The sequence below is a fragment of the Dama dama genome, chromosome 15 (genome assembly GCF_033118175.1).
Source record: "Dama dama isolate Ldn47 chromosome 15, ASM3311817v1, whole genome shotgun sequence".
Taxonomy (NCBI): domain Eukaryota; kingdom Metazoa; phylum Chordata; class Mammalia; order Artiodactyla; family Cervidae; genus Dama; species Dama dama.
The window spans coordinates 28,021,679-28,048,800 of record NC_083695.1 but is presented as its reverse complement, the minus strand read 5'-3'; the positions used below and the strand labels follow the sequence as shown (position 1 = coordinate 28,048,800).

Below are 27,122 nucleotides of genomic sequence, written 5' to 3'. Positions count from 1 at the left end.
GTATATACCCAACATATGTATTTATGTTCTTATCTTTGATATTCATAATATCCCTAAAGAATAAGCAACCCAAATGTCCATCAGTGTTAGAATATATAACTGAAATATGGTATTATCATAGAGTGAAATACTAATAACACTGAAAATGAGTAAATTCCTCCCACATATGTATGAATCTCACAAGTGTAATAATGAACAGGAGGAAGCCAGATACACTCACTGCATACTGTGTGATTTTATTTGTATAAAGCTCAGAAACAGCCAAAGCTAAATCCATATTGTTGGAACTCAGAGGACATTTGGTTGTTTCTGAGAAGCAACAAATAGTGATTTGAGTATAAGAGAGGGACTTTTGGGAGACTGGTGATGTTCCGTTTTTTTGATTTGGGTGACCTTTCTGTGGATCATGGAACTAAGATCCCATGCACTGGGACTAAGAGTTCGCATGCTGCAATGAAGATCCCCTGTGTGGGACAGTCGAATAAATAAATATTACGAAAGGAGTACTTACCTCAGAATGTAATTGTAATGATTAAATTAAAAAGTACCTGTAAAAGCCAAGCACAGTGCCTGCAGGTGAATCTCTTAACCTAGTAACCTGTACAAAGGAAAGCATACTTGTTTTTTTTAGTGGTGATTAGCAATGGTCTTTTGCAAGTATCTCAAGTTTAGTTGCTTAAAATGAAGATAAAGGCTACTTGACCTAACTCAGTGGACTTTTGTAATGATTAATTGAGCCATAAAGTAATATGATGAGCAAGATATTATAAAAGAAACTACTTATTCAGCAGATTCTAAATAATTTTTATATGGTTAATTCATAATGACTGGGAAGATAAACTATTCTGAAACCAAATATACCCCAATGCAAATTATTTTTAGTTTATCCTCAATTGTGAGTGACCATGACTGTTATTTCCATTAGTTCAAGTAAGAGAAGCTTGATATAGAAGCTTACATGTGGGTTTAATATTTGAGTACAAACAGGCAACTTATTTCTGGATATCTCAGAATATGGATTTTAGCACCAGTTACATGCTGAGCTATTAAGTAAATGTGTGTGGATTTTAAATTATTTTGTCTTACATTTTAAAAAATTTTGTGAAGACTGCATTCATTCATTCATTGAGTAAATGGGTATTGAGTACCTGTTGAGTGCCAGCCCCTGAACTAGTCTCTGGGGATGTAGTAGTGAAGCGACCCGTGAAGTTCCAGTACTCTTTTATCTTTCTTAACAAATATGTGATGATGAACATAATCATAGAAAAGACACCAAGGACTTTTTTGTCCACCTTTTTATAATAGTAAAAACTCATTTGGTTGAGTGCTTGCTACATATAAGGTAGTTCGTAAAAGTGTCTTAGTCTGTTCAGGCTTCTCTAACAAATATACTATAGTCTGGGTAACTCATAAGAATAAACTTCTTTCTCCAGGTTCTTGAAACCAGAAAGTCCAAGGTCATGGTGCCACCAGCTATCTGGGGAGACCCTGCTTCATCATAGCTGTCACCTTCTCACTGTGTTTTCACACAGTGCAATGGGCCAATGATATCTCTGAGGCCTCTTTTTGGGGGAGATGGTGCTTGTGGGACCCTAGTTCCCTGACCTGGGATGGAACCTCTGCTTCTCTTAGAGGGGGCACAAAGCCTTAACCACTGGACCACCAGGGAAGTCTCTGGGGCCTCTGCTCTAAGGGCATTAATTCCATTCATGAGTGTCCTAATTACCTCCTCTAATACCACCTCCCACCTCTAAATACCATTACTAGGAATTAGTTTTCAATATACAAATTTTTAGTTCAGTTCAGTTTAGTTGCTCATTCGTGTCTGACTCTTTGTGACTCCATGGACTGCAGCACACCAGGCTTCCCTATCCATCATCAACTCCCAGAACCTACTCAAACTCATGTTCATCGTGTCGGTGATGCCATCCCACCATCTCATCCTCTGTTGTTTCCTTCTCCTCCCACCCTCAATCTTTCCCAGCATCAGGGTCTTTTCAAATGAGTCGGTTCTTCACATCAGGTGGCCAAAGTATTGGAGTTTCAGCTTTAGCATCAGTCCTTCCAGTGAACGTTCAGGACTGGCTTCCTTTAGGATTGACTGGGTGGATTTCTTTGCAGTTCCAGGGACTCTCAAGAGTCTTCTCCAATACCACAGTTCAAAAGCATCGATTCTTTGGTGCTCAGCTTGCTTTATAGTCCAACTCTCACATCCACACATGACAACTTGAAAAACCATAGCTTTGACTAGACGGACTTTGTCGCCAAAGTAATGTCTCTGCTTTTTAATATGCTGTCTAGGTTGGTCATAACTTTTCTTCCAAGGAGCAAGCATCTTTCAGTTTCATGGCTGCAGTCACCATCTGCAGTGATTTTGGACCCTCCCAAAATAAAGACTCTCAGTGTTTTCATTGTTTCCCCATCTATTTGCCATGAAGTGATGGGGCTGGATGCCATGATCTTAGTTTTCTGAATGTTGAGTTTTACGCCAACTTTTTCACTCTCCTCTTTCACTTTCATCAAGAGGCTCTTTAGTTCTTCTTTGCTTTCTACCATAAGGATGGTGTCATCTGCCTATCTAAGGTTATTGATATTTCTCCTGGCAATCTTGATTCCAGCTTGTGGTTCATCCAGCCCAGCATTTTGCATGATATACTCCGCATATAAGTTAGATAAGCAGGGTGACAATATACAGCCTTGATGTACTCCTTTCCCGATTTGGAATTTCAGGAAACACAAACTGTATACAACAAAAAGTCTTTTCTATATTGTCACCTTAGAAGCATGCCAAGCTAGTAGGACTGAACTGGATTCTGATTTATGTTAAAGCCCGTGTATGTACTTTACTCTCATCCACATGTCTGCACAGTGGCCTGTGGTAGGGACAAAATATATAATTGCTGGATGACTGAATGTAGTAGTGAAGGGACCCACAAAGTTCCAGTACTCTTGCATCTTTCTTAACAAATATGCAATGATGAAGAGCGGAACATAGTCATAGAAGAGACACCAAGGACTTTTTTGTCCACCTTTTTATAATAGTAATAACTCACTTGATTGAGTGGTTATTACATGTAAGATACTTCACAAAAATGTCTCAGTCTGCTCAGGCTTCTGTAACAAAAGTACTAGAATCTGGGTAACTTGTAAGAATAAAATTCTTGTACCGTAAATGGATAACTGAATTTTATGGGTAAAATTTGTTTGATTATTTCAATGAGAAGTCATCCAGAAGAAGACGTTTCAAACAGAGTCTTGTAGCTGTGTAAATACGTCCAAGTGTTTGTCCCATCACCACTTTTAGCAAGATTCCAGTGTTCATCAGCAATTAGGGGGCAGATTTACACTCTTTAAACTTATTTTCAGGCCTGACATGCTCAATTATTAAGTTATAGAGAATGCGAGCCAATCATCTTCCTGTCTCTGCTTCTGGGCAGTTCTACTTGTAGAGATCAAATGAGAATTAGAGAGTTTGCTAGCTGAATCAGTTCAGTTCAGTCGCTCAGTCGTGTCTGACTCTTTGCGACCCCATGGACTGCAGCATGCCAGGCTTCCCTGCCCATCACCAACTCCCAGAGTTTACTCAGACTCATGTCCATTGAGTCGGTGATGCCATCCAACCATCTCATTCTCTGTCTTCCCCTTCTCCTCCAGCCTTCTATCTTCCCCAGCATCAGAGTCTTCAATGAGTCAGTTCTTCGCATCAGTTCAGTTGTGTTCGAATTTATTTATTTTTTATTAGCCAAATTTATTTATTTATTAGCCAAATAAATTTAATCATGATTTCTATTTGGAAAGAAATGGTATGCCATGTCTTCCTGATCTTTTCAAATTTTGTAGGTATTGCTGGATGCTGTGCCAAAACAACAGTTGCTCCCTTGGATCGAGTAAAGGTTTTGTTACAAGCTCACAACCACCATTATAGACATTTGGGTGAGTTGACAGATGCTGAAGATAAAAATGAAAATGTTGTCCATTTGCTGGCTTGGGTTCTAGTTGTGAATTATAGTGGAAAGAGGACACAAAAGGGAGTTCAAGTTTGGAGGCAAATTTACAGGGGATGTAGCTGTTACCATTTTAATATTTTCATTTGCGATAGTGGTTATGTAGTTATCATTTTAGGGTACTAATGTACTCTGAACTAGAATCTTTGAGTCATTGAAGTAAATACTGCATATTTGTTTATTGAGATTAACAAGTCACGTCCCTAACAGACACACGTGACAGCTTAGCTTGATTAAAAAAAAAATACAGTTAGTGATACAGATTAGGTTGTTCCTTTAAACACTTAAGTGTGTGTTGTAGATACCTTAGGACAAACAGAATCCAGTGCAGCTAGTATATATTGATAAACTTGCATTGTTAAAGAAATATCAAGTCCTTAGTTGTTCTTTACAGACATAAAAATCAGCTATTATATTTAACTTGGACACTCTAATAACATATCATTGGTGGGAATAAGAATTTTTTATAGCTTTTTTGGAGGGCATTTTGAGAATATGCATCAAAGTCTTGAAAAGATAGGTACTCTTTGGCTTTGCAATTCTAGTTCTAGGAAGTTGTTTTAAGAAAGTAATCAGAAATATGCCCAAAGAGGTATATACAAGAATCAAAGTATTATTTCTGCTGGTTTAAAAAATAAGAGCCAACCAAAATGTTTAATAATAGAGAATTGGTTAAGTTAAATAATAAGTATTATTTAAATAAGTAAGTCCATATTATAGACTCTTTCACAATCATAAAAATTATAAAAGAATATTAACTGACTAGGAAGGATGTTTGTAACAGTTAAATGAAAAAATATTGCAAATGATTTAATGACATTGCATTTTATCTAAGTAAATGTGTGTTTAGAGAAAATGCTAGAAGGAGAAATATGAACATTAAATGCTTAATTTTCAATGGTGAGATTATAGTTAATTTTTTTCTCTAAGCTTATTTGTAATATATATTGAACATATATTAACTTTTTAATTAGAGGGCAAAAGATTTAAAACAAAAAAATTAATGTGGACAGACACCAAGAAAAAAATTAGGTTAAGGCAAGTAATTCATAACATTCCATCGCTTTTACAGTTTTATGCTTCAATGATGTGTGCTCTGCATGATCTGTTCATCATTTTATAAGAAGGATATTTAAACAAGTGAATAGTTCAGTTATTTTAACAATTGGGTTTTTAAAGCATGGTTTTATTTTTATTTATTGTGGTTCATTTTATTTTCAGTAAGTAAATCTGCTCTTTAAATTGAAAGAAAAAAATTGCTAATATCTCTTTGTCCAGGAATGAATTTATTATCTTTACAGTGTACTGCTCACTCAGGTATAGAAAGAATCAGATCTTTGAAATTATTGAGAGACTATATATAAAACTGGGAAGGAAGGAAATGATTTTCTTTTGTTGTCTAAATTGAGGATGAAAGGAGTTATATTATTCAGTATCTGGTGGTGTTTAACAATGACCCAACATATGAATGTCTGAGCACTATTGTTTTATTCCTTTAAACTTCTCCCCATGCTGATGTATGTTGTTTTGTTTCCTGATTTGTAATCATTAGGTTACGTATTCACATTAGATTTCACGCTCTACAGGGCTGCATGCCATGGGTTGCAGTGTACCCTACAAGGCATTCAAAATTTGAAATAGAATTCCTGGAGTGCAGCAATGAAGAGATTGGTGTACTTTCATGTATCTTTGAAATATACAACCCCCCCAAAAAACTATTAGTGGCTTTTTAATTTATTTGAAACATGTTGTTGGGCATTTTATTCTGGATGCCTCCCTTTTTACATACATAAGGTAGTTTTTAAACTTTGCTTAAATTTAAAAGCAAGCATGATTTTTCACAAAGATGAAAAAGATATGCTATTAAATAAGACTTCCACTTTAGCTTCTTTTAAAAAGTGTATAGCATTACCTCCAAGGCATCAAAAACTACTTTTTATTTTGAATCAAAATTATTCTGACCAAATGAAAAACATGAGTTGTAATTAGAATTTCTTCTTCCCCAATTTGCAGTGAATATAAGGAAATTTTTTCCTGTAATATATTGAAAATCTTTGACCTCCATTTAACTTTTTATAACCAATGTGATATAAAAATAGGGAGTTGAATCATAATAGGCTTATTTAAAAATCCTCTTAATTTTGTTATCTTTACATTTTATTTTTATTTTTTGAATGTATGTTTTCACAAGTTCATAATTCATAAAGTATAAAGCAAACATCTTTCTCTTTATCTCTTCATTAGAATTAAGCATTTTTACAATTTTCTTCCATTTCCCTTCAGAGCTTATGTGTATATACACAAGCGTATGCTTATATTTTATCAAATGTTCCTTGCAATTCTAGCTTGGTAAAAATAAGAAGGATACAGAAAAGGATCTAAATAACACACAAGCTCGATATAACATAGACACAGAAGACTTTGCACCCTACAGAGAATATATATATTCTTTCCAAATATGCTTATAACACATGCAAAAATTGGTTCAGTGTTATACCGTAAAGAAAAATCTCAATTTCCCAAAGTAATAATAGTACAGACTATAGGTTGAAGGAGAAAAAACAGTGTAATTATCTCCAGGGATATTTAAATGCCATTTGAAAACATTCAACATCTGGTGTTTTTTTTTTTCCCCTAGCTGAGATTATTGTGAAAAGCGTATGGCTAGACTTGGTCTTTTAACAGAATTTGAGAGTCTTTGGCTTTTAACAGAAAAATTTATATAATTTAGATTTCTTTTTCAGTTATAGATTTATGTTTTCTGTTCATTGTGCTTTTCTTGTGTCCTCCCCAGCCACCCTCCCTTGCTTTCTGTCTCCTGGTTTCCTTTTCTTGAAAGTACTTTATCTATTTCACTTCTACTAATTATTTCTCTTTAAATATTTGTAACAAAGAGTTTTAGAGACTAATTTAATAAACATTTGGAGCCACACAGAACTTCAGAAATAATCATTATCAGTACAGTTGAAACCTCCTCTGTATTTCTCGCTCATTGTCAGCCTTCCTGTTCCTGCTCTGTGGCCATTGTTCTAAATTTAATTTCTCCTAAATTGTTAAAAACACAGTTGAGTATCTTAATCTGAGGTTAATGTTAGTCTTTTCTTCCTGCAGGAAGGTGTTTTTGATAGAACTTAGGGGTGGTGTCTGAATATATTTAGTTTTATTATTCGTCTATTTTGGAAGAACTTTATGTATTATATGTATATATATATTTATATACATAAATAGAATTCTTTTTAATAATTAGTCCACTTAGATATCTGTTTATTAAAAATGCTTTTGGGTTTATCTTTTCTTGGATGTTAATAAGTACCTACCAGTTTTAATTTCTGGGAAGAGATCAAAAGGTTTCTTGAATTCTAAACCTTGAGATCAGCCCAGTGATTTACCTTCATATTTGATAAAATCTTTGTTTGAAAAATTTGGAAAGAAACTGGAACTTCAATAGTTTAATGATATAATTTAAATAGTTTAATAATGGAATGTAGAAGTCTGTACTACAAACAGGATTCATGATTGGTATTGGAATAATAAACATCAATATGTCAGACCAGAACTTAGTCTTTTGTTTATCTGTACTCCTAATTGAAGTATACTATTAATAAAAATTTGCCCTGAATTTAGTGTTTTTTGTTTTTTTTTACTTTTTATTATGGAAACTTTCAAGCATACAGAAGTAGAGAGAATGATATAATGAGACCCAGGTTCCCATCACTGTGTTTCAACAATTAACAACGTATGGTCAATTCCATTTCTTATACCATTCCCTCTTCCCACTGGCATATTTTAGGTTACGCTCCAAATATTATTCCATTCATAATTGTCTCAGCATACATCTCTAGACTAGAAAGACTACTCCAAAAATAGTAATAATAATTTATTAATATTATATTATATTCATTAAAGGTTCAGATTTCCATGAAAGTCTTGTCAGCTTTCTTTTTGTTTTTACAGTTTGTGTGTTTAATCAGGATTCCTATGACATCAATATGTTACAGTGTTAGAATTGGTTGATATTATTACTTGTGGCCTATAACATTTTCCTATACTTCTTTACTTTTTTCCTGTTTATTTTTGGGGAAAGAAAACTTGGTTATTTGTCCTATAGAATCCTCCATGTTCTGAATTTGGTTGATTATGTCCCATGTTATTTTTAAAAATTAATTAATTAACTAATGAATTAACTAACCACTGGACCACCAGTGTCCCATATTATTTAGTGTCTTCTTATATCACCTGTATTTTCTGTAAAGTGATGATTAAATCTAGACTTTGGTAAGAATATATCATAGGTGGTGCTGTGTACTTGTGTAAATAGTTTTTTAATTGGTAGGTTTTTTATTTCTTTTATTAGCAGTTTCCTGCTTGAACAAACCACAGATGTATCTGGGTCAGTCTAGGAAACCTTCCTTCATCCTTCTAAATAGCTAGTCATTTCCATTGCAATATCTGGACTTTGAATATAATTTCTATGACTTTTTTTGGTTATTATAGATTTAATTAATTATTTACTGTAACTTGTAGCTGTTCTTGCTGTGTTTTACATGTTTATATGCTGTGCTTAGTCAGTTGTGTTTGACATGTTTACATGAGGAATGTTTGTATTATTTGGACATATGATGTATTTCAAGTAGCTTTAAGTGTTATACAGAAATTACTATTCAAGTAATTCGTCAAGCAAAATTATATCATGAATGATGGCATAGTAATTTTTATCTGTGATTGTCATGAAAATTTGGATTTAGGTAGTTTTCTCTGTTGTAATAGTATTTTTCTTCTAAAAATCTTTCTAAAAATAGGAGTATTTTCTACATTGCGTGCTGTTCCCAAAAAGGAGGGATACCTTGGATTGTATAAAGGGAATGGTGCAATGATGATTCGAATTTTTCCCTATGGTGCAATCCAGTTTATGGCATTTGAGCAATATAAAACGGTACTTGAACTTTTATCTTTTTTTTTCCTCTTTTATATCTTTGAATAGCATACTTAGTTGTCAAGGCATTTGCTTTGGCCTTTAACATTACTTTGGATGAATGGGTAAAGTAATGCCTTTTTGAAGGAATAAGACTTCTGATAATTTAAATTTTTAAATATAACTTGAGTTTGGTGTTATCTGTTCCAGAATTGTTAGTCATTTTTGACTAGATTGTTTATGTTCAGATTTACGAAGAAGAGCCAAGTGGATAATAGTAAATCCATAAAATATCAATAGCTTTTTGATGTGCTTTTTGTTTCTCAGTTGTAGGAGAGGAATATTGAGACTTTGGATTTTCCTAATAAATAAAATAGTGAAACCATATTGTGAAAGTCTGTTTTTAAGTGCTGTTATAAGTTGACACCTTTCCCCATCTTACTCACTAAGTTTCTCTTCTCTGCCTGACTGAAAGTTCATCCTTTCAAACATCTTAATGTAGAAAGGGATTAAATGCATTACATATCACAGGGTATCTTAAAAAGAAAAGTAAGCATTAGAGATTGGGAACAACATTCTAACCTAGTCAGACAGATAGAGTCAATGCTATTATATCAAGACTTCAATAAATGCTTCATTTACATTTTATTCCTACTACTCCCATTCACACTTTAAGTATTTGTGGTCATCAGTGTGTAGTATAGTATATTTGGCAATATTGTTTCTGTAAAAGTGCATAATCAGAGCAGATGCCACAGAGCAGATTGTTGTTGTTTAGTCGCTAAGTCGTGTCCGACTCTTTTGCGACAGAGGTTGCGACAGAGGAAATAACTGACCTCCTTTTGATGTGATATAACACTGCTCAGCTTTATATAATTGTGCTCATTTCACTCACATTCAGTACTAATTTCCTTTTTTTTAAAAAAAGCTAGTTCTATAACCCTTTTGAAAACAGTCTTTATCATTAAACAGTGAAGTTGGCAGCATTTAAGAAATATCTCATTTAATTTGTTGCTTTTGGTTTCTAGCTAATTACTACAAAACTGGGAGTTTCTGGTCATGTGCACAGATTAATGGCTGGATCTATGGCAGGTAAGGAGTAGGTTTATTTTATTTCTGCAAATTAATTTCCTATTTAAATACTTAATTTGCTTTAGGTGGTATGTGTGACGTTGATCACATAGCACGCATTTGTTATCTTCCTATGCTTAATTATGCAAGAATCATTTATGTCCCAACTCAGAGGCTTTTACAGTAGAAGATGGTAAGGAGTAGTCTACACTTAAAACTATGTGAAACACATGTTCCCTTTGACAGATCTTCTGGAAATGTGTATTTTTTTCTTTCAAAAACTTTTTTAAAATTATAATGGCTGTAGTAATACATATTCCTATACAGTGAAAATAGTTCCACTCCCAGGAAGCAGTCATATTATTAATAGCAGTTTTTTATGTTATACTTTTTTCCAGTACTATTCTATAGGATTAAAACTTTTCTTTTACAATTATCTCAAGACTCTTTCATGTATCAGTACATAGAGCTTTCTTATTTTTGTAAATGACTGTATTGTATTTTAAGGTAAGAATGTACCACTGTTAAGACCATGGGAAGGTGATATATCAAAATCTTAAATTTTTGTGGATTTCACAAGGTTTATAGGATTTTGATTTTTTTTTGGACCTAGATTTATAGTGTGCAACCTGACCTACCTTATCCATAGTTTTGCCTTATCCAATGTTTACTTAGCTCTTTTCCACTTCTGATAGGCTGATCCAAGATCAGTAAGTAGGAAAAAATAACCAGGAATGGTATTCAAAATGTTCAGCAAAACAACTGTAGAGGTGCTAAAAAATAGGACAGGTTTTGAAAGCCTCCAATTAACTTTTTCATGACTGGGTCAGGAAATGGTATGTGGTGGTGGTGGAAGTTCTGGTTATAGGAGAGGACTATCACAGGCATGATGGGGGGAGATCTTGGGAGCTGGAGCAACAGCTGTCTCTCAACTGGTATTTCACAATGGCATGACAGTTCTAACATGTATTGTACACTTTCTTTGTACTGGTCACAGACCTGAGTACTTGTACTTGACTTGTAATCTTTGAGCACTTGACATGTAGTTCAAAGAACTATGAAGAAAGTGCTATGATTATCTCTCATTTTACAGGAGAATTTTAATAAAGTCTTCAAATCTTAAAATTTATCATTTCTTACACGACTTAAAAAATTTTTTGTCTCTTAAATTTTGTAAGTGACTGGTCAAATTCTTTCAGGGTTGTCGGAAAGATAAAGTAGGATTATGAGTTAAATCCTGCTTTGTTTTATTTGCTTTTCATGACACTTGTTTATTGATTGAACAGCATGTTCATTTGGTGCTTTCAGCTTCGTTTTTCTGAAATGAAAGGCATCTTAACGTCAAAATTTCATTATATACTGGAAAGTAATACTAAACCAAAGGAACTTCAATTATAAGTTATTCAAAAATAATTTCATTTCTGTATTTTCGGCTGTGCTAGGTCTTTGTCGCGGCGCAGCCTTTTCTCTGGCTGTGGCGTGCAGGCTCCTCACCGCGGCGGCCGCTCTTGTGGCGCGGGGGCCGCAGGGCAGGAAGGCTCCTTAGCTGTGGTGCGCGCTTGGGCTTCCTTGCTTCGCGCATGTGCAGTCTTCCAGGACCAGGGATTGAACCCGTGTCTCTTGCATTGGCAGGTGGATTCTTTCCCCCTGAGCCACCAGGGAAGCCTCTCAATTATGTTTTAATTTTAATTTATTATTATTATTTTGGCTGTTCCAGGGCATGTTGGAGTCTTCGATCCCTGACCAGGGATGGATCCCTCACCCCCTGCAGTGGAGGTGGATAGGCTTAACCACTGGACCACCATTGAAGTCCAATGTGGTATTTTAAAAAAACATTGACATAGTCATCATAGAGCGAATCAGAACTTAGTTGAATAACCTCAAACTTACTTTACAGCACAGCATTGTTTTTTATTTGAACAATGTAAGATGTCATAATCTTTTCTCTATTTAGGGCTTCATAATTTTATACTTCGAGTAAAGGGTAAAATATGATTATCAGAAGAATAGTTCTTACCTCCCACTTATTCCAAGGATAAATAAACATATTTAAAATCTTCAGGAATTTTCAAGATTTATCAGAGTACAAAATTACTAAAAGTTTTCTTGCTAAATTCTAAAGTTTAAAATTACATTTAAATCATCGAGTTGCTTTTAGAAATATCAGACAACAACCCCTCCATACTCCCCCTGCAAAAAAAAAATTGTAATTTTTAAACATCCTGGTTAAAAGATTTTTTTTTCCTTAGGAAGATTTGATTAATTGCTCAAATTCAAAAGAAACACACCATATAAAAACATGCTGAAATCAACTGGCTGAAAAATTGTAAAACTAGATCATCAGTTGAGTATTATAGTAATCATAGGCACTGTTTTTACCATTCTCTGAGGTACAGTTATGTTATGGCAGTTGTTCAGCCTGACTTATAGTCTTATAGCTTTTAAGCTCATGCCTCCTTTACCTTTACAGATTTCTGGATGACCTCATTTTCTACAGAGCTTACTATTTTGGTCACTTTGTCAATCCATTTATTTCATGTTAAGCCACTTGAAGCCAGTAAGAAGACAATGAGAAGGCTTGGGGCGTGTAAGAGGAAAGAAGAAATAAATGGAGTCTCAGAGAGCAAATGCGAAAGGCAAGACAAAGTGATCCAGATAGGAAGCAGAAAAAAAATACAGGAGTTGTAAAAATTTACAGAAGTTTAAAAAATAAAATGAATAGTGATGATTTGGATAAATAAATCCTAGCAAAATCTGATGTTTAACCAAATTGTGTCACCATGATCAAGCCTTAAAAAATGGTCAGTTTTTTTATTCTTTTCTATAGTTGTTAAACTCCTTAATATGAACCATATCAATAAACATGAAACTTGTTTATAGAAAATCTCTCTTCATTTTATTTTGTAAAAATTTCCCTTGCAAAATATTTAGCACAAGCTGCAAAAAATTAGGCCACGCTGCAAAATATGTAGTTTCTTAAATATCTGGATAATAAGATATTTGCTGTGAATTAAACGTGGTATTACTGCCACACCTTGTCTTAGGAACATCACATTTGCACTGTATTAGTTTAGACTCAGACTTAAAAGAGGCCATTTAGAAAAGTCACTGCCTGGACTGCCAGACAAGACTGGTTTGAATACCAATAGATTAAAAAAAACAAGTTAAATAGTTGGGAAATGAATAGCTTGAAAACAAATAGCTCAGATGGAGAGCTTAAAATCAAATTGACTGAAATGAAGGATTGACATTTCCAACAACTGGACTGCTGGAATTCTTTTTTTTTTTTAATAATTTTATTTATGGCTATGCTGAGTCGTTGTCGCTGCAGGAGTTTTTTCTCTAGTTGCTGCGAATGGGGGCTACTCTTTGGTTGCGGTGGCTTCTCATTGTGGTGGCTTCTCTTGTTATGGAGCGTGGGCCCTAGAGCCTGGGGTAAGGAGCTGTGGTGCACAGGCTTCATTGCTTCATAGCATGTGGGAGTCTTCCTGGATCAGGGATCAAACCCGTGTCTTCTGCATTCTGGCGGTTTCTTTAGCACGAAGCCACCAGGGAAGCCCTGACTGCTCGAATTTCTGAACTAAAAATTTAAATGTTAGGAAGTATTAAGTAAATGTTTGAGAAAATGCAATTATAGGGAAGGCAATATATGTTGTGATATGAACCAGAAAATTTAGTCTCAGATTCTACTCTGTGATACAGAAACTCTGTGGATTTGGTCAAATCTCTGGTGTTTTACAAAACTGGAAGACTATTTTTAATCTAAAAAGTAACTCAGACATCAACTGTACTGTAATAAAGAAGATAAAAATAAAAACTCAGCTTGTTTATGGAATTTTTAATAAATCATATGTTGATAAAAATCTAGGACTTAATAACTAAATTAGCTTATCAAGAGATTTTATCCCTAAAACAAATTGTTTCTATTACTTGGACATTATATTTTTATTATGTTTAAGGTGAAAGTCGCTCAGTCATGTCTGACTACAGTCCATGGAATTCTCCAGGCCAGAATACTGGAGTGGGTAGCCGTTCCCTTTTCCAGGGGATCTTCCCAACACAGGGATTGAACCCAGGTCTCCCACATTGCAGGTGGATTCTTTACCAGCTGAGCTATCAGGGAAGCCCCTTATTATGTTTAGTCAGTAACAAATTTGTCTAAATATTATTTATTTTTCAGATTTTTTTTTCCCATCATGCCACAGGGTATCTTAGTTCACTGATCAGGGATTGAATCCAGGCCCTTGGCAGTGAGAGCTGGAGTCCTAACCACTGGACTACCAGGGAATTCCCCTTACTTAAATTTTAAAAAGAAGATACTGATTATGCTTTGATTTTTTTTTAAAAAGTACCCTTCAAAAACAAAACAAACAAAAAAAAGTGCCCTTATTTTATTTTTAAAAGAATTCTTTAGGTGAGTTAAGCATATCACCATTTTAGGATTAGAAAAAAATAAGTAAAAAGTCAAATGTCCTGCCTACTGCTATGGAGATAGTCAGTTTTTCTTTTCTGATATCTTATCTGACAAGTAATAGAATTTTTAAAATACTCATGATCCACTAACACTGTACTCTTTTGGTGCTAACACTTTAACTTCACAGTGGGAAGAATTTGAAAAGATGGTTTTTAATTCTGTCAGTAATAGTATCTTTGATTTCATTGGGTTTTCATCATTACTATATAATTTGAGCCATTACTAATGATAGGAAAGATATATATATATATAAACTGATTCTTACACATTTTAAGTTTCTACTTTCTTTTCAGGTATGACAGCAGTTATCTGTACTTACCCTCTTGACATGGTTCGAGTACGCCTAGCATTCCAGGTGAAAGGGGAACACACTTATACAGGAATTATTCATGCATTCAAAACGATTTATGCAAAGGTATTTCATTTTTACTTTTCTTGTCTATAACATGCCCTTTTATACTTAGGCAATTATTTTTAATGTTACCTAAGTAGTTTTTGTTTTACTTGTAATTATTAACATTAATAATAATTATGAAAACATATCTGTGTTTTAGTGTGGGTCCAGGATAATATTTCCATTATAATATGTGCTTTTGTTCTTTTGCATTTGTCATAATGAGCTCAACGTAATTTTAATTCTAATTTTTCTTCATGCAAAAGGAAGGTGGTTTCCTTGGATTTTACAGAGGCTTGATGCCTACTATATTAGGAATGGCTCCATATGCAGGTATGTTTTAAATTTGGCAACATTTTGGCTTTTTCATTTTGTTGTAGGAATGATTTTAAAGTTGAGCATTTATTATTTAAGCCCCTAATCTATCCAGAATTGCTTTTTTCCTTTCTAAGCATAACCATTGATTAAATAATTTCTTCTTTCCCCAATGATCTGTAGTGTTACTTCTTAAAACAATAATAGAGTGCAGTTTTGTAATAAGTCCTTATATTTGGTAGGACAAGTCCCTTGACCTTATGTTTCTTTTTTCCGAGTAATGTAAGGACTGTAGATATCTTGCCATTCCACATGCATTTTAGAATCATTTTTTGATGTTGTACAAAAGTCTTTGTTGGAATTCTGAATGAAATTGCATACAGAGCTTGGACATTTTTTGTTAGATATATTTATAGGCACCTTATAAGCGTTGTTGTGTCTTTTAAAAACATTATGTTTTCAGTTTATTGCTTGATTTAATTTTTATATGATTTTATAGCTAGCCATTCTACTTGTTGGTATTATAGCCAGTTACCATGTAAGTGCTTTGGATTTCCTGTGTGGACTATCACATCCTGTGCAAATAACATCATTTTTCTCACTTCAGTTCAAATCATTATTTGTCTGTTTATGTTTATCTTGTACTAGCTAAGGATCTACAGTGCATCAGTGAATAAAAGTGGTGATAGTTGGCATTTTGGCTCATTACTGAATTTTAAAGGAAATGTTTCTAGTATTTATTTAGCTATTTATTTAGCCTAATGTATTATTTATCATGTTGAGGTAGTATGGTAAGAATTTTTATCTGAACTGGTGTTGAATCTTATCAGACACCCTTTTCTGCATTTACTGAAATGATAAGTTTTTTCATTTAATCTATTAATTTGATGAATGACTTTAATAGATGTTCTAATGTCAGCCCAAATTGGTTATGATACAGTGATCCTTTTATATCCTATTGCATTCCATGCACTAATTGTTTTTAGAAGTTTTACATCTATATTTATGAGGAGATCTGAGATTAGTTTGTAATTTTCTCTTCTTGTAACATCCTTGTGTGGTTTTGGGTGTCATGGTTACATAGGTCTCATAGAATGAGTTGAAGAGTATTTCCTCATTTCCATCCTCAGGAACAATTTGTATAAAATTATTAGAATTATCTGTTTCTTGAAAGTTTTTATTGTGAGATGATTTTTAAATACTGGCTTAATTTCTTGAATGGTTATATGACCATATAGGTTATATGACCATTTAGGTTTTCTGTCTCTGTGAGTGAGTTTTGGTAATTCATACCTTTCTTTACCATTTTGAACTTGACTGTTTTGTGTTTGTTTTCAACTTTCTTGGCAAAAGGTTCTCCTTATTTCTTCATATTTTTTTCACATCTGCTTTATCTGTAGTTATGTTGTTTTCTTATTTCTTTTATCGGTTATCTGATTTTATAATGAATCAATTTTGGCTTTCTTTCTCTTATCTAGTCTACCTTTATTTTCCATTTCATAGATTCTTGTTCATGCATTAATCATCTCTTTTCTCTTGGGTTAATTCTTCAATTGTGTGTTACCTCATTAATTTTTGGCCTTTGGGTTTTTTTGCCTTAACTACCTGCTTTTTTTTTTTTTTTGCCTTAACTACCTGCTTTAGTTTCATCCTTTGACTTTCTCATTTTATTCATTTGTTTTTACTTAAAATTGGAAAATTTCAAACATATTCAAAAACTGGCAGTAGTATAATGAACCACCATGTACCCATCTAACTTCATAGTGGTCACCTGATGACGTATCTTTTTTCATCTATTCCCATTCCTTACTGTCTTCACCTTTTACCCCCCAAAATTTTTTAAAGCAAATTCACTTTATTATATTTCACCCACAATATTTCCAGTATTCAGCTCTATGCTTTTTTTTTTCACAAGTATAACCACAGACCATTATGAAACTTTTTTTTTAATTCTTTTTTTAAAATATATTCTTTTCCATTGTGGGTTATCATAGGAATTTAATATAGTTCTCTGTACTATACAGTAGGACCTTGTTTATCTGTTCTATATATAAAAGCTTGAAACTGCTAACTCCAGTCTTCCTTCCCCCAAGCCCCTCTCCCCTGGGAACCACCAGTCTCTGTGTCTCTGATTTTGTTTCTTAGATAGGTTCATTTATGTCATCTTTTAGATTCCACATAGAAGTGCTATCATATGGTATTTGTTTTACCATTATGAAACTTTCTTAATGTTATCTAGTATGTTGTCATTGTTCAAATTCCCCGAATTCATAATTTTTTCACCTAGATACAAGTTAATATTTGCCTGGGTTATCTTTCTTCATCCCTTCATTTTCTACTTTCTCATGTTTTTGTTTTAGGTATTTATTTTGTAATCATCATATAGCTGAATTTTTTTTTTAATCCGGTCAGTAAAATCTTTAATTGCCAGTTGGTCTACTTAATGGTTATTGTGATTATTGATATATTTGGACTTGTTTCTTTACCTTGATATTGATTTCCACTTGTTGTTTTTCTTTTTATGTTTCTTTTTATTCCTTTCTTATCTTGTTTGCTTATTTTCCTGAATCCTTACTCCCCAAATTTTTATAAGTATAGAAGTTTATTTGCCTCCTCCTATGCTTGGTGGTCTTTGTTTATTTAGTTTGTTATTTCCTGTGAGGTTTTTTCCCTCGGGTGGTCTTTAACTATGAGTTTCTGTTAGCTTTTTTTTTTTTTTTTTTTTTGGTCACATCACGTGGCATGTGGGATCTTAGTTCCCCAACCAGGGACTGAACCCATGGCCTCTGCACTGGAAGTGCGGAGTCTTAGCCACTGGGCTACCAGGGAAGTCCAACATGTTACTTGATCTTAATTTGAGTTTCTGACCCAGTGATTCCATCTTCTCAAGGCTCAACGGCAGGATCTGTCTCAATGGCTTGACTGTTGGTATCAAAATGTAGAGTCACTCCACTTATGTCATGGGCCACAACTCTCAAGTGGACCTCAGATTATATTTTTGGAAGGTGGTGCTGCTAGGGATTCCTAGAAACTAGGGATTCCTTTCTGTAAGCCCAGCAATGAATATAGTTGTTCTGTAATGATGAAGACTCTTGGAATACCTTCATTGCAATTATGCTGGAATCAGAACGCTTTAGTTTTTTTACTATACTTTCTTCTCTTTCTAATATTTTGTTCTTAGTTTTATTTTTGAAACATTTTTTACATTGTTATTGTATGTACATAATTTTGTTTCTTAATTTTTTCCAGTTTCCCAAGTCTTTTTCATATTTCTGAATACTATTCACATGTTAAAAAATATTGTCATATTTCACTGAATACCATTCTACATAATTTGGTATTTCAGTTTTTTTCCTACTTGTGTTTAATTTGCTATGAATTTCCTTGTTGTGACCTTTTTTTGTAGTTACAGTTTCTGTGTTTAAGTTTGGTGAATAGATTTCCCAAATATAAAAAAGTATATGAGTATTCTAAAGTTGTATATCATCATTATTAAATACTATAAGTTCATAAGAATTTTATATAAAGAATAAATGCATATATTGAATTATTATCCTAGACTGAATTTTTGTTAGGGCTTATTTGTTCTTAAGCATTAAGTATCTTTTAAAATATGTTTTTAAAATTTAGTAGATATCAAGATATCTTGAGTAATGTTGGGTTGATAGGAATGCTTGAATCTTGCTTTTTATTTCTTTTAACATATGACTTTTAATGTTTCTATTATAAAATAAATCATGTACATATTCAGCCAGTACCAACTGCACATTATCAATAACTTAACTCAGTATTAATTAGATTCCATGTGTCTTCTGAGTCACTCATTGTCATAGCTATTCCTTGAAGACAAAATTAGACACTGAATGAAATAATGCTTTATCACTTCTAAATTTGTTGCCTCTTCCTTACATTATCATCATTATTATAAATATGTCATATTTATTTAAAATTACTAATCATTAATTTAATTTTTGCTTATGTGAAATCTTATAAAACTGTTAATTCTATTAATACTCAACTACTACCTTTATTCAGTGAACTGAACATTATCCTAGTGTGTGAAAAACCAATGCTGTAATTTTTTATAGGTGGTAATTTTGTTGTCTTTAGGTTATTTATAAACATTAATTAAATCTTTTCATCTTAGATTAAGCCAAATATTGGAAATCAGGAAATGCATAGTTAGTTCCTTGAGTTAATTGGTTTATTATGTAGGAATGGTGTCTTATCACAGCTTACATTCTGTTAAGCATGGTGGTGAATTTATATTTTGTCTTTCAGGTGTTTCATTTTTTACTTTTGGTACCTTAAAGAGTGTTGGGCTTTCCTATGCTCCCACCCTTCTTGGCAGACCTTCATCAGACAATCCTAATGTCTTAGTTTTGAAAACTCACATAAACTTACTTTGTGGTGGTGTTGCTGGAGCAATAGCACAGACAATATCGTAAGTTTCTAATTAACTTAAGTCAAATACGTTTATCCAAGCCTGATTTTTAGCATTGGTTAGTTATTTTATTTTTTTCTAATAGATTATTAAAAACAGGATCCCTTGAAAAATATAGATATTAATTTAATACATTTTCCCCATGTGCCTGCCCTTAAAGCATATTATAAATAAGTTTGTGCCAAAGTGACCAAATTAGTTTGAACCTACTCAGTTTCTGTGGATTTTAAAAGAAAGGAAAAGGAAAGCTAGAAAGAAACACTGAATATAGTCTTCAGCCATGTTTTCTTATGAATTCGCCCATATGAGGCTTCCGAAATTTGAGCCATTTATCATGTATGTGTATGTGTGTGTGTGTGTGGGCACAACTTTTCTTGCAGTAAATCTTAAAGACCTGCTTTGTGCCAGAAACTATGCTAAGCACTGGGATTTTCACTGATGGAAGAACAAAATTGTTGCCTCAAGTAGCTCATATTCTTATTGAGACAGTAGCAATCAAGGGAATTCTATATTAATATAAGTTTTATTAGGGATATGGGACTTCCCAGAGGGCTCAGTGGTAAATAATCTACCTGCCAAGCAGGAGATGCAGGTTCCATCCCTGGGTCAGGAAGGTCCCCTGGAGAAAGAAATGGCAACCTACCCCAGTATTCTTGCCTGGGAAATCCCATGGACAGAGAAGCCTGATGGGTTACAGTCCATGGGGTCACAAACGAGTGGGACATGGCTTAGCAACTAAACAATAACCAGTTAGGGACATAGATAAATTAGGTGGAAAGTATAATGGAAAGGAGGGTTCAAACAATTTCTGTAGACCAAGAGAGATTGGATAGATGAGATAAAATGAGGCTGGGATACTATGAGGCAGGAACATTTCAAGAACAGGAAGAAGGAAAGATTTCTGTGACTGAGGAGTATCCTGAAAAACAGGAAGACAACAGGAAGTACTAGAGTCACAAAGGCTCAAAAAAAAAAAAATAGTATCCAATGGAAAAAAGAAAAGTCAAAGTAAGATAAGTACTGAAAGGTAAGGTGTTCATTGAATTTTACAATTAAGGATTACTTTTGTGAAAGTAGACTCAGTATACTTTGTAGGAGGAGATGAGGTTGAAGGTAAAGAAAAAAGTATAGTTTACTTTTAGAAATGTAGCTGTGGAACCTTGTTCATTTGCAGAGAATGCTCACCTTTAGCTATTCTGTATTCTCTTCTTGGTTTTACTGCCCTTTTCTTTATTATTTACTTCCAGTTTAGAGCCTTAAAATCTGTCTTCTCTTTTCCACTTCTCTTCGTGTTCTACGTGCATTGACTCTTACAGATGCAGTGGCTCTTCTCAGTGCCTTTATCCTCTTTCTAGTTGTTTTGTTTCCTTGGTCTTTGTAAGCAGTGCCCTGTCTTGGCCGTCATCCTCCCACCTTTCCCTTTCCAGGTACCTTGCTGATTCCTGTTTTCCTTCTCCTGCCTATCTGAGCTGATACTGTTAAGACCTTGCCAGACTTCAGTCCGTTGCTCTTCCTGTAAACATCTAGAGTAGCTCATCTATCTTTAAGGATTCAAAGGTCACCCTCTGTACAGATAACTAATTTTATTGACATCTTCATACCGGTTCCCTCTGGTAACCTCTTGGGTGTTTCCGCCTGGACTTCTGTCATCAGTGCAAACTCCATAATTTATATACTGCTTTCTTGTTTTCTTTTTCGTGTCTGTCTTGAGCCCCCAACTTTCCTATTGTTATTGATAACCATTAATATTATAGTCCTGATAATACCTTGAAATCATTTTTCACATTGTACATATCCAAACAGCTTTGCAATTTTTTACGTAAGAACATTGCCTGAAATGCTGTTTTCTTTCTTTCCCATTGTTACTTGCCTCGTTCTGATCCTTGAATATTGTCTTCTTCAGCTCAGTTCAGTTCAGTTCAGTCACTCAGTTGTGTCCATCTTCATACTTTCTCCCTATTAGTCAATTTCTTCTACCCAGACACATCTTTTTCTGCTTAGAGACTGAATTGTTCAGGTTGAGGTTTTGGTCCCTTTGTTCCCCACAAAATTTTTTCATCTCTCCACCTCCCATTAAAAGATAGTTCGTGGGACTGCTCTGGCAGGTACCCAGGTTTGATCTCTGATCAGGAAACTAGATCCTTTGTGCTGCAACTGAGAGTTCACATGTCCCAACTAAAGATCCTGCAACAAAGATTGAAGATCCCACGCGCTGCAGCTAAGATCCGACACAGCCAAATAAATAAATGATTTTTTTTTAAAGATGATTCATGGAGGGGAATTCCCTGGGGGTCCAGTGGTTAGAAGTCTGCGCTTTCACTGCAGCGGGCACAGGTTTGCTCCCTGGTTAGGAAACCAAGATCCTGCAAGCCTTGAGGCAGGGTCAAAAAAAAAAAAAGATTGGTAATTCATGGAGATGCTATTGAGATGTATAGGGCACTTCATCTATTACTAGTGTTATTTCTTAAGCTGTTTGGTTGGTATATGGGTGGTTTTTTGATTATGACTATTGCATGGTAAATTTAAATGTATATAGAAGTATATACTTATTTTTGTTATATATCATTATGTGTATATTATATATGTATTTATAACGTGTGGCTCAGCTGGTAAAGAATCCACCTGCAGTACAGGAGACCTGGGCTCAATCCCTGGGATGGGAAGATCCCCTGGAGAAGGGAAAGGCTACCCACTCCAGTATTCTGGCCTAGAGAATTCCATGGAGTGTATAGTCCATGGGATCACAAAGAGTTGGACATGACTGAGCGACTTTCACTTTATATATATATGTGTGTATATATATATATGAATGAGAGCTTTGAGTAGGAAAGTAGAAAGCAGTTTTATGGCAGGGAAACTGCCTCTAAGACTCAATTTTCTTAACATTGAGATAAGAGTACCTATCTCACGCAATTATGTAAAGATGGGATGAAATAATATACTTTACCTTGCTTAGCACAGGACCTAAGTAGTCAATATCAGCCCTAAAAATATAATAAAAAAAAATCACCTGAGTCCTACTCCAAAGAGATTACTTTTGTATATTTCAGAGAATCTAAAAATTTGTAAGTAGAGGTATAATTGACATATTATATTACTTTCTGGCATATAACATAATGATTTGATATTTGTATATATGGCAAAATGATCATGACAGTAAGTCAGGTTAACATTTGTCCCACCATACAGAGTTACAGAACTAGGCAATCTTTCCACATAAAATTACTTCTGTCCTCTAAATACAGTTATCTGTATTGTTAATTTTAGCCCTTAAGGAGAATTTTTGTTGGCCTACAGTATACAAGGGCACTTGCTGAGTACTCTCAGGGTAGTGATTCTTAACTGGGGGTGGTTTTGCCTCTAGTGGATGTTTAGTGATGTCTGGAGACATTTTTGGTCATTATGGTTGGGGGTGTGCTACTGGCCACTATTGGGCAGAAGCCAGAGATGTACCTACATGTCCTACTGCACCAGACAGCCCCCACAACTAAGCGTCATCCAATCCAAATGGCAATAGTGACAAAGTTAAGAAACCATGTCTTAGGGTTACAGCCATGGGAAGTACTCAGTTTATTTCTTCAGGAAGTAGCATTTCATTTTGCTTTGGGGAATAAATAGGACTTGACATTGGGTGATGAAAGAGAAGAATCACCAAACCCAAGAGAACCACTTCTGCAAAGCGCAAAGAGACCTCGCTTTTGTTATTTGGTTTTATTCATGTGCGTATATCCTGACTCCCAGGTTAGACAAAACAATCAGAGAAGAGGAACACATTATTTCCTAGCATACATAGGACTTTGTATTCAATAATTGCTGAGTAGAAAATTAAAAATCGTTTTTAAGTCCTTCTTTTTCTTCTTTTAGCTACCCATTTGATGTAACACGTCGGCGAATGCAGTTAGGAACTGTTCTTCCAGAATTTGAAAAGTGCCTGTAAGTTTTGCATTTGTCATTGTTCAATTTCTTTAGGAAATGTAATGTGTAAAATAAGTAGGGAGATAGGACTCTGATCTCACAAGTAGTCTAGAGATTTAATTTTATCTCCCAAAGTGTGCTTTGGTTAACTTTATAAGAATTTAATCAGGTCCTAATCCTCCTATTGGGTTTCCCTGGTGGCTCAGATGGTAAAGAATTTGCCTGCAATGCAGGAGACTCGGGTTCAGTTCCTGGGTTGGGAAAATCCTCTGGAGAAGGAAATACCCACTCCAGTATTCTTGCCTGGAGAATTCCATGGACAGAGGAGCCTGGCAGGCTACAGTCCATGGGGTTGCAAAGAGTAGGACCTGACTGAGCAACTAACACTTTCACTTTCAATCCTCCTATTAAAATTTTATTTTAGGGAATTCCCTGGCAGTCCAGTGGTTAGGACTCAGAGTTTCACTGTGGGGGCCTAGGTTCGACCCCTGATTGGGGAACTAAAATCCAGCAAGGCATGAAGCCAAAAAAAAAAAAAGTCATTTTAGAGCAGCTCTGTTAAATAGAAATATAATGGGAATCACATTTGTAAGTTAAATTTTTCTGGTAACCACATTTAAAAGGTATAAAAAGAAACAGATGAAATTGTTTTAAAATATTTTATTTAAACCAATATATCTAAAATTTATCACTTTGTCATCTTATTTTACATCCTTTTTATTTATTTATATTTTTCATCCCTTAAAAAAAATACTACATATTTGAAATCCAGGGGGTATTTTATACTCACGGCACATCTCAGTTTTGGATTTGCCACTGAGTTTCATGTACTCAGTAGCCACATATGGCTAGTGGCTAACACTATTGCACAGCATAGCACTAGAGAATTTTCTATAATTTATAACTTTCGAATCATTCTGTTTGGTGATGTTTTGTCCCTCAGGGAAAGAGCAGAATATTTATTCAGGAACTTGAGTTGCCTTTATTCACCCAAAAGATTTTTTTGACGATTTCAGTCCACATTGCATATTGAAAGAGAAAGACAAAGCCCAAAATGTTGGTTTGAAAGGAAAGAACACTGAAACAAGAAAGTCTTTATTGCTGAAATCTGAAAGACAGTCCTTCAAGCTTTAGTTCTATAACATCTGCTCATTATAGCATACAACTTGAGCAGAAATGAGAGCTTAAAGGGCAACTGTTCATATATCCTTTAAAAAGACAACATCAGTATTTCAAATATTATTATGAAATTGTGTTGCTAGTAAATGTCACAGACATAATACAAACAAAATATATTGTATTAATGAACCCCAAAATTCTATGCATAATGCTTTGAACTTGTTTGGAATGAATTCTGTTTTATTGTTAATTTTTAGCTTGTTTTAACACTTGCTTTCCAAAAGCTACTCAAGACAGAATTTTAGCTTCTTTTAAAAAAATGCTGTTATGATCCTGAAGTTGTCTCTTCATGACTGGGCATAAAGGTGTCATCATTTTATCATTCTCTTTCAGTACCATGCGGGAGACTATGAAGTATGTCTATGGACACCATGGAATCCGAAAAGGATTATATCGTGGTTTATCTCTTAATTACATTCGCTGCGTTCCTTCTCAGGCAGTGGCTTTTACAACATATGAACTTATGAAGCAGTTTTTTCACCTCAATTAAAGAAAATCATGATTTCTTTTCCTTAATAACCTCTCAGAGGGAAAAATAAAATGTTAATTTAAGTTGGGGGAGAACGTTACTTGAAGGGGGATATTTACCCTGTCACAGGAACCACTGGTATTTCAGTACTTGATTTTTCTATTCATCACAGATCAAAAGTGCTTACTATACTTTTTGATGCCAGTAGTTATATTTTAGAACATTGCAAAAAAAAATTCCTAAGCTGATGCTGGTTAATCAGTAAGGTTACTGGAAACCATTTTAAAGTGTTATTTGAAAGTAGAACTAACTTAAATTCTTTAAGAGGTTGCCGTTAGTTTTATTATGCTATTCCAAGCTTTTAATTTTAATCATGATTTTCAAAGGCTGTAACATTGGTTTTTGTTATTATAATAAACATGCTTGGTTATATTACAGCAGAATGATGAGAACTGAAATTTTAAGTCATATGAAACATAGGTTAGAAGCCAGCATTGAAGTATTATTTATAATGTCTCTTCTCATCATTCTGCTCCACTGGATAAAAGGACAAATACTTTTTCGTTTCATTTTTGATAAATACTGTATTCAAAAAGTAGCCATGTAGGCATTCATCAGTAAGTCACAAATTTTCAGGTCTTGCTTAAATGTTAGTACCAGTTTCTGAGTGATTTAAGTATGTTTTTAAATTTCACTGTATTTCCCAAGAGCAGTAATAATAAATATTGAATATCTTTGCTCTCAAAACAAATTAGCATTATAGATTTGTTTTTGTTAGATGATTTGGTGTATGTTAGAAAATTTATTTAAGTGGACTGTGAAATATCCATTAATATAGATGTGAATGTTGAAGAATGTTTCCAAGGTATTATGTTATGACACATCAACTAGTTCTTCCACATAAAATAATTTTAGTGCAATATAAACGTAAGTAGAACTGTAAAACATGATCTGAATTGCTGTCCTTTATAGTAAAATGGTTTAAAATGTAAGAATTCCATTTATTATGTTCAGAGTACTTTTTTATGTTTTATTGTAAGCATGACAAAAAATGAGAGGGGAACAGTTATAGTTCTGTCCTCCAAAATAGTAATTTGTAGAATTAATATGATTTTTAAGGCATTAGAAAACTAAGTTGAAAGTGTTATTTCTGTTTCAATTTTTATTTTTTTGCATAAAGATTTCTTGTCATATCTTGGTGAAATTATATGAACTGGTTTCATTTTCAAAGTCTTTATTTTACAATAAATGTTTATCTTTGTATGATATATAAGTATACCCACAGGTGTACATGTGTTCCTAAAACTATTTTGTATATTTTCATTTGTGGGCTACACTGTAGCTAAATACTGCTATCAAATCTCAAGATAATTTAAATGTATAAAATCAGTATCTCAGTTGTGTTATCAATAAAGGAGGACTGCAAATATTTTTTTAAATAAAAATTTGCATTCTATGTCTGTTATAGAGTATCTAGGTTATTAAAAATAAATTTTATTCATATTTCAACAATTAATCCTCTCTTTTAACTATTTACACTATTGAAGCATAAACATAATCGATCAGAATGGAAGAATACTTAAAATAATGACAGTATTTATATCTAATTTATTTCAGATTGATAATCTTAATAGATTATCTTGCATTTGAAGATCGACTATGTCTGTTTTGATTGCCATTGTAATTCTTTTCTTGCCTTTTGGTGGGTACAGCCCTCTGGTCTATGGAATGGGACAGTGATTTTGTCTAGGGATTGATGAGTGATGTACCCTTTCTAGCTCTTATATATATACAGTAATGTCTTATCCCATTTTCCCCTGGGTACTCAACATTCATTTATTCAGCACCCATTGTGTGCCAGGGATTATGTCAGCATTTTGTGGGAATACCTTGAGGCGTCTCTCAGCTGTCCTCACAGTCTGGTTTGGATTCCCAATAGCGTCTG

General features: G+C 34.0%; 1 protein-coding gene across 2 annotated transcripts in view; it reads left to right on the top strand.

The window, feature by feature from the left end:
- Positions 1 to 26,633, top strand: part of SLC25A16 (solute carrier family 25 member 16) — a 28,756-nt gene extending 2,123 nt beyond the window's left edge. The window contains exons 2-9 of one of the 2 annotated variants that reach the window (XM_061161665.1): positions 3,841 to 3,933; positions 8,804 to 8,937; positions 9,945 to 10,008; positions 14,755 to 14,876; positions 15,122 to 15,188; positions 19,452 to 19,614; positions 23,479 to 23,547; positions 25,014 to 26,633. In XM_061161665.1, coding sequence (XP_061017648.1) covers positions 3,841 to 3,933; positions 8,804 to 8,937; positions 9,945 to 10,008; positions 14,755 to 14,876; positions 15,122 to 15,188; positions 19,452 to 19,614; positions 23,479 to 23,547; positions 25,014 to 25,119 — 818 coding nt within the window. In that variant the 3' untranslated portion in view covers positions 25,120 to 26,633. Of the gene's footprint in view, positions 1 to 3,840; positions 3,934 to 8,803; positions 8,938 to 9,944; positions 10,009 to 14,754; positions 14,877 to 15,121; positions 15,189 to 19,451; positions 19,615 to 23,478; positions 23,548 to 25,013 lie in introns of those variants that run through there. The other variant, XM_061161664.1, reaches the window with a different exon arrangement.
- Positions 26,634 to 27,122: the final 489 nt, after the last annotated feature.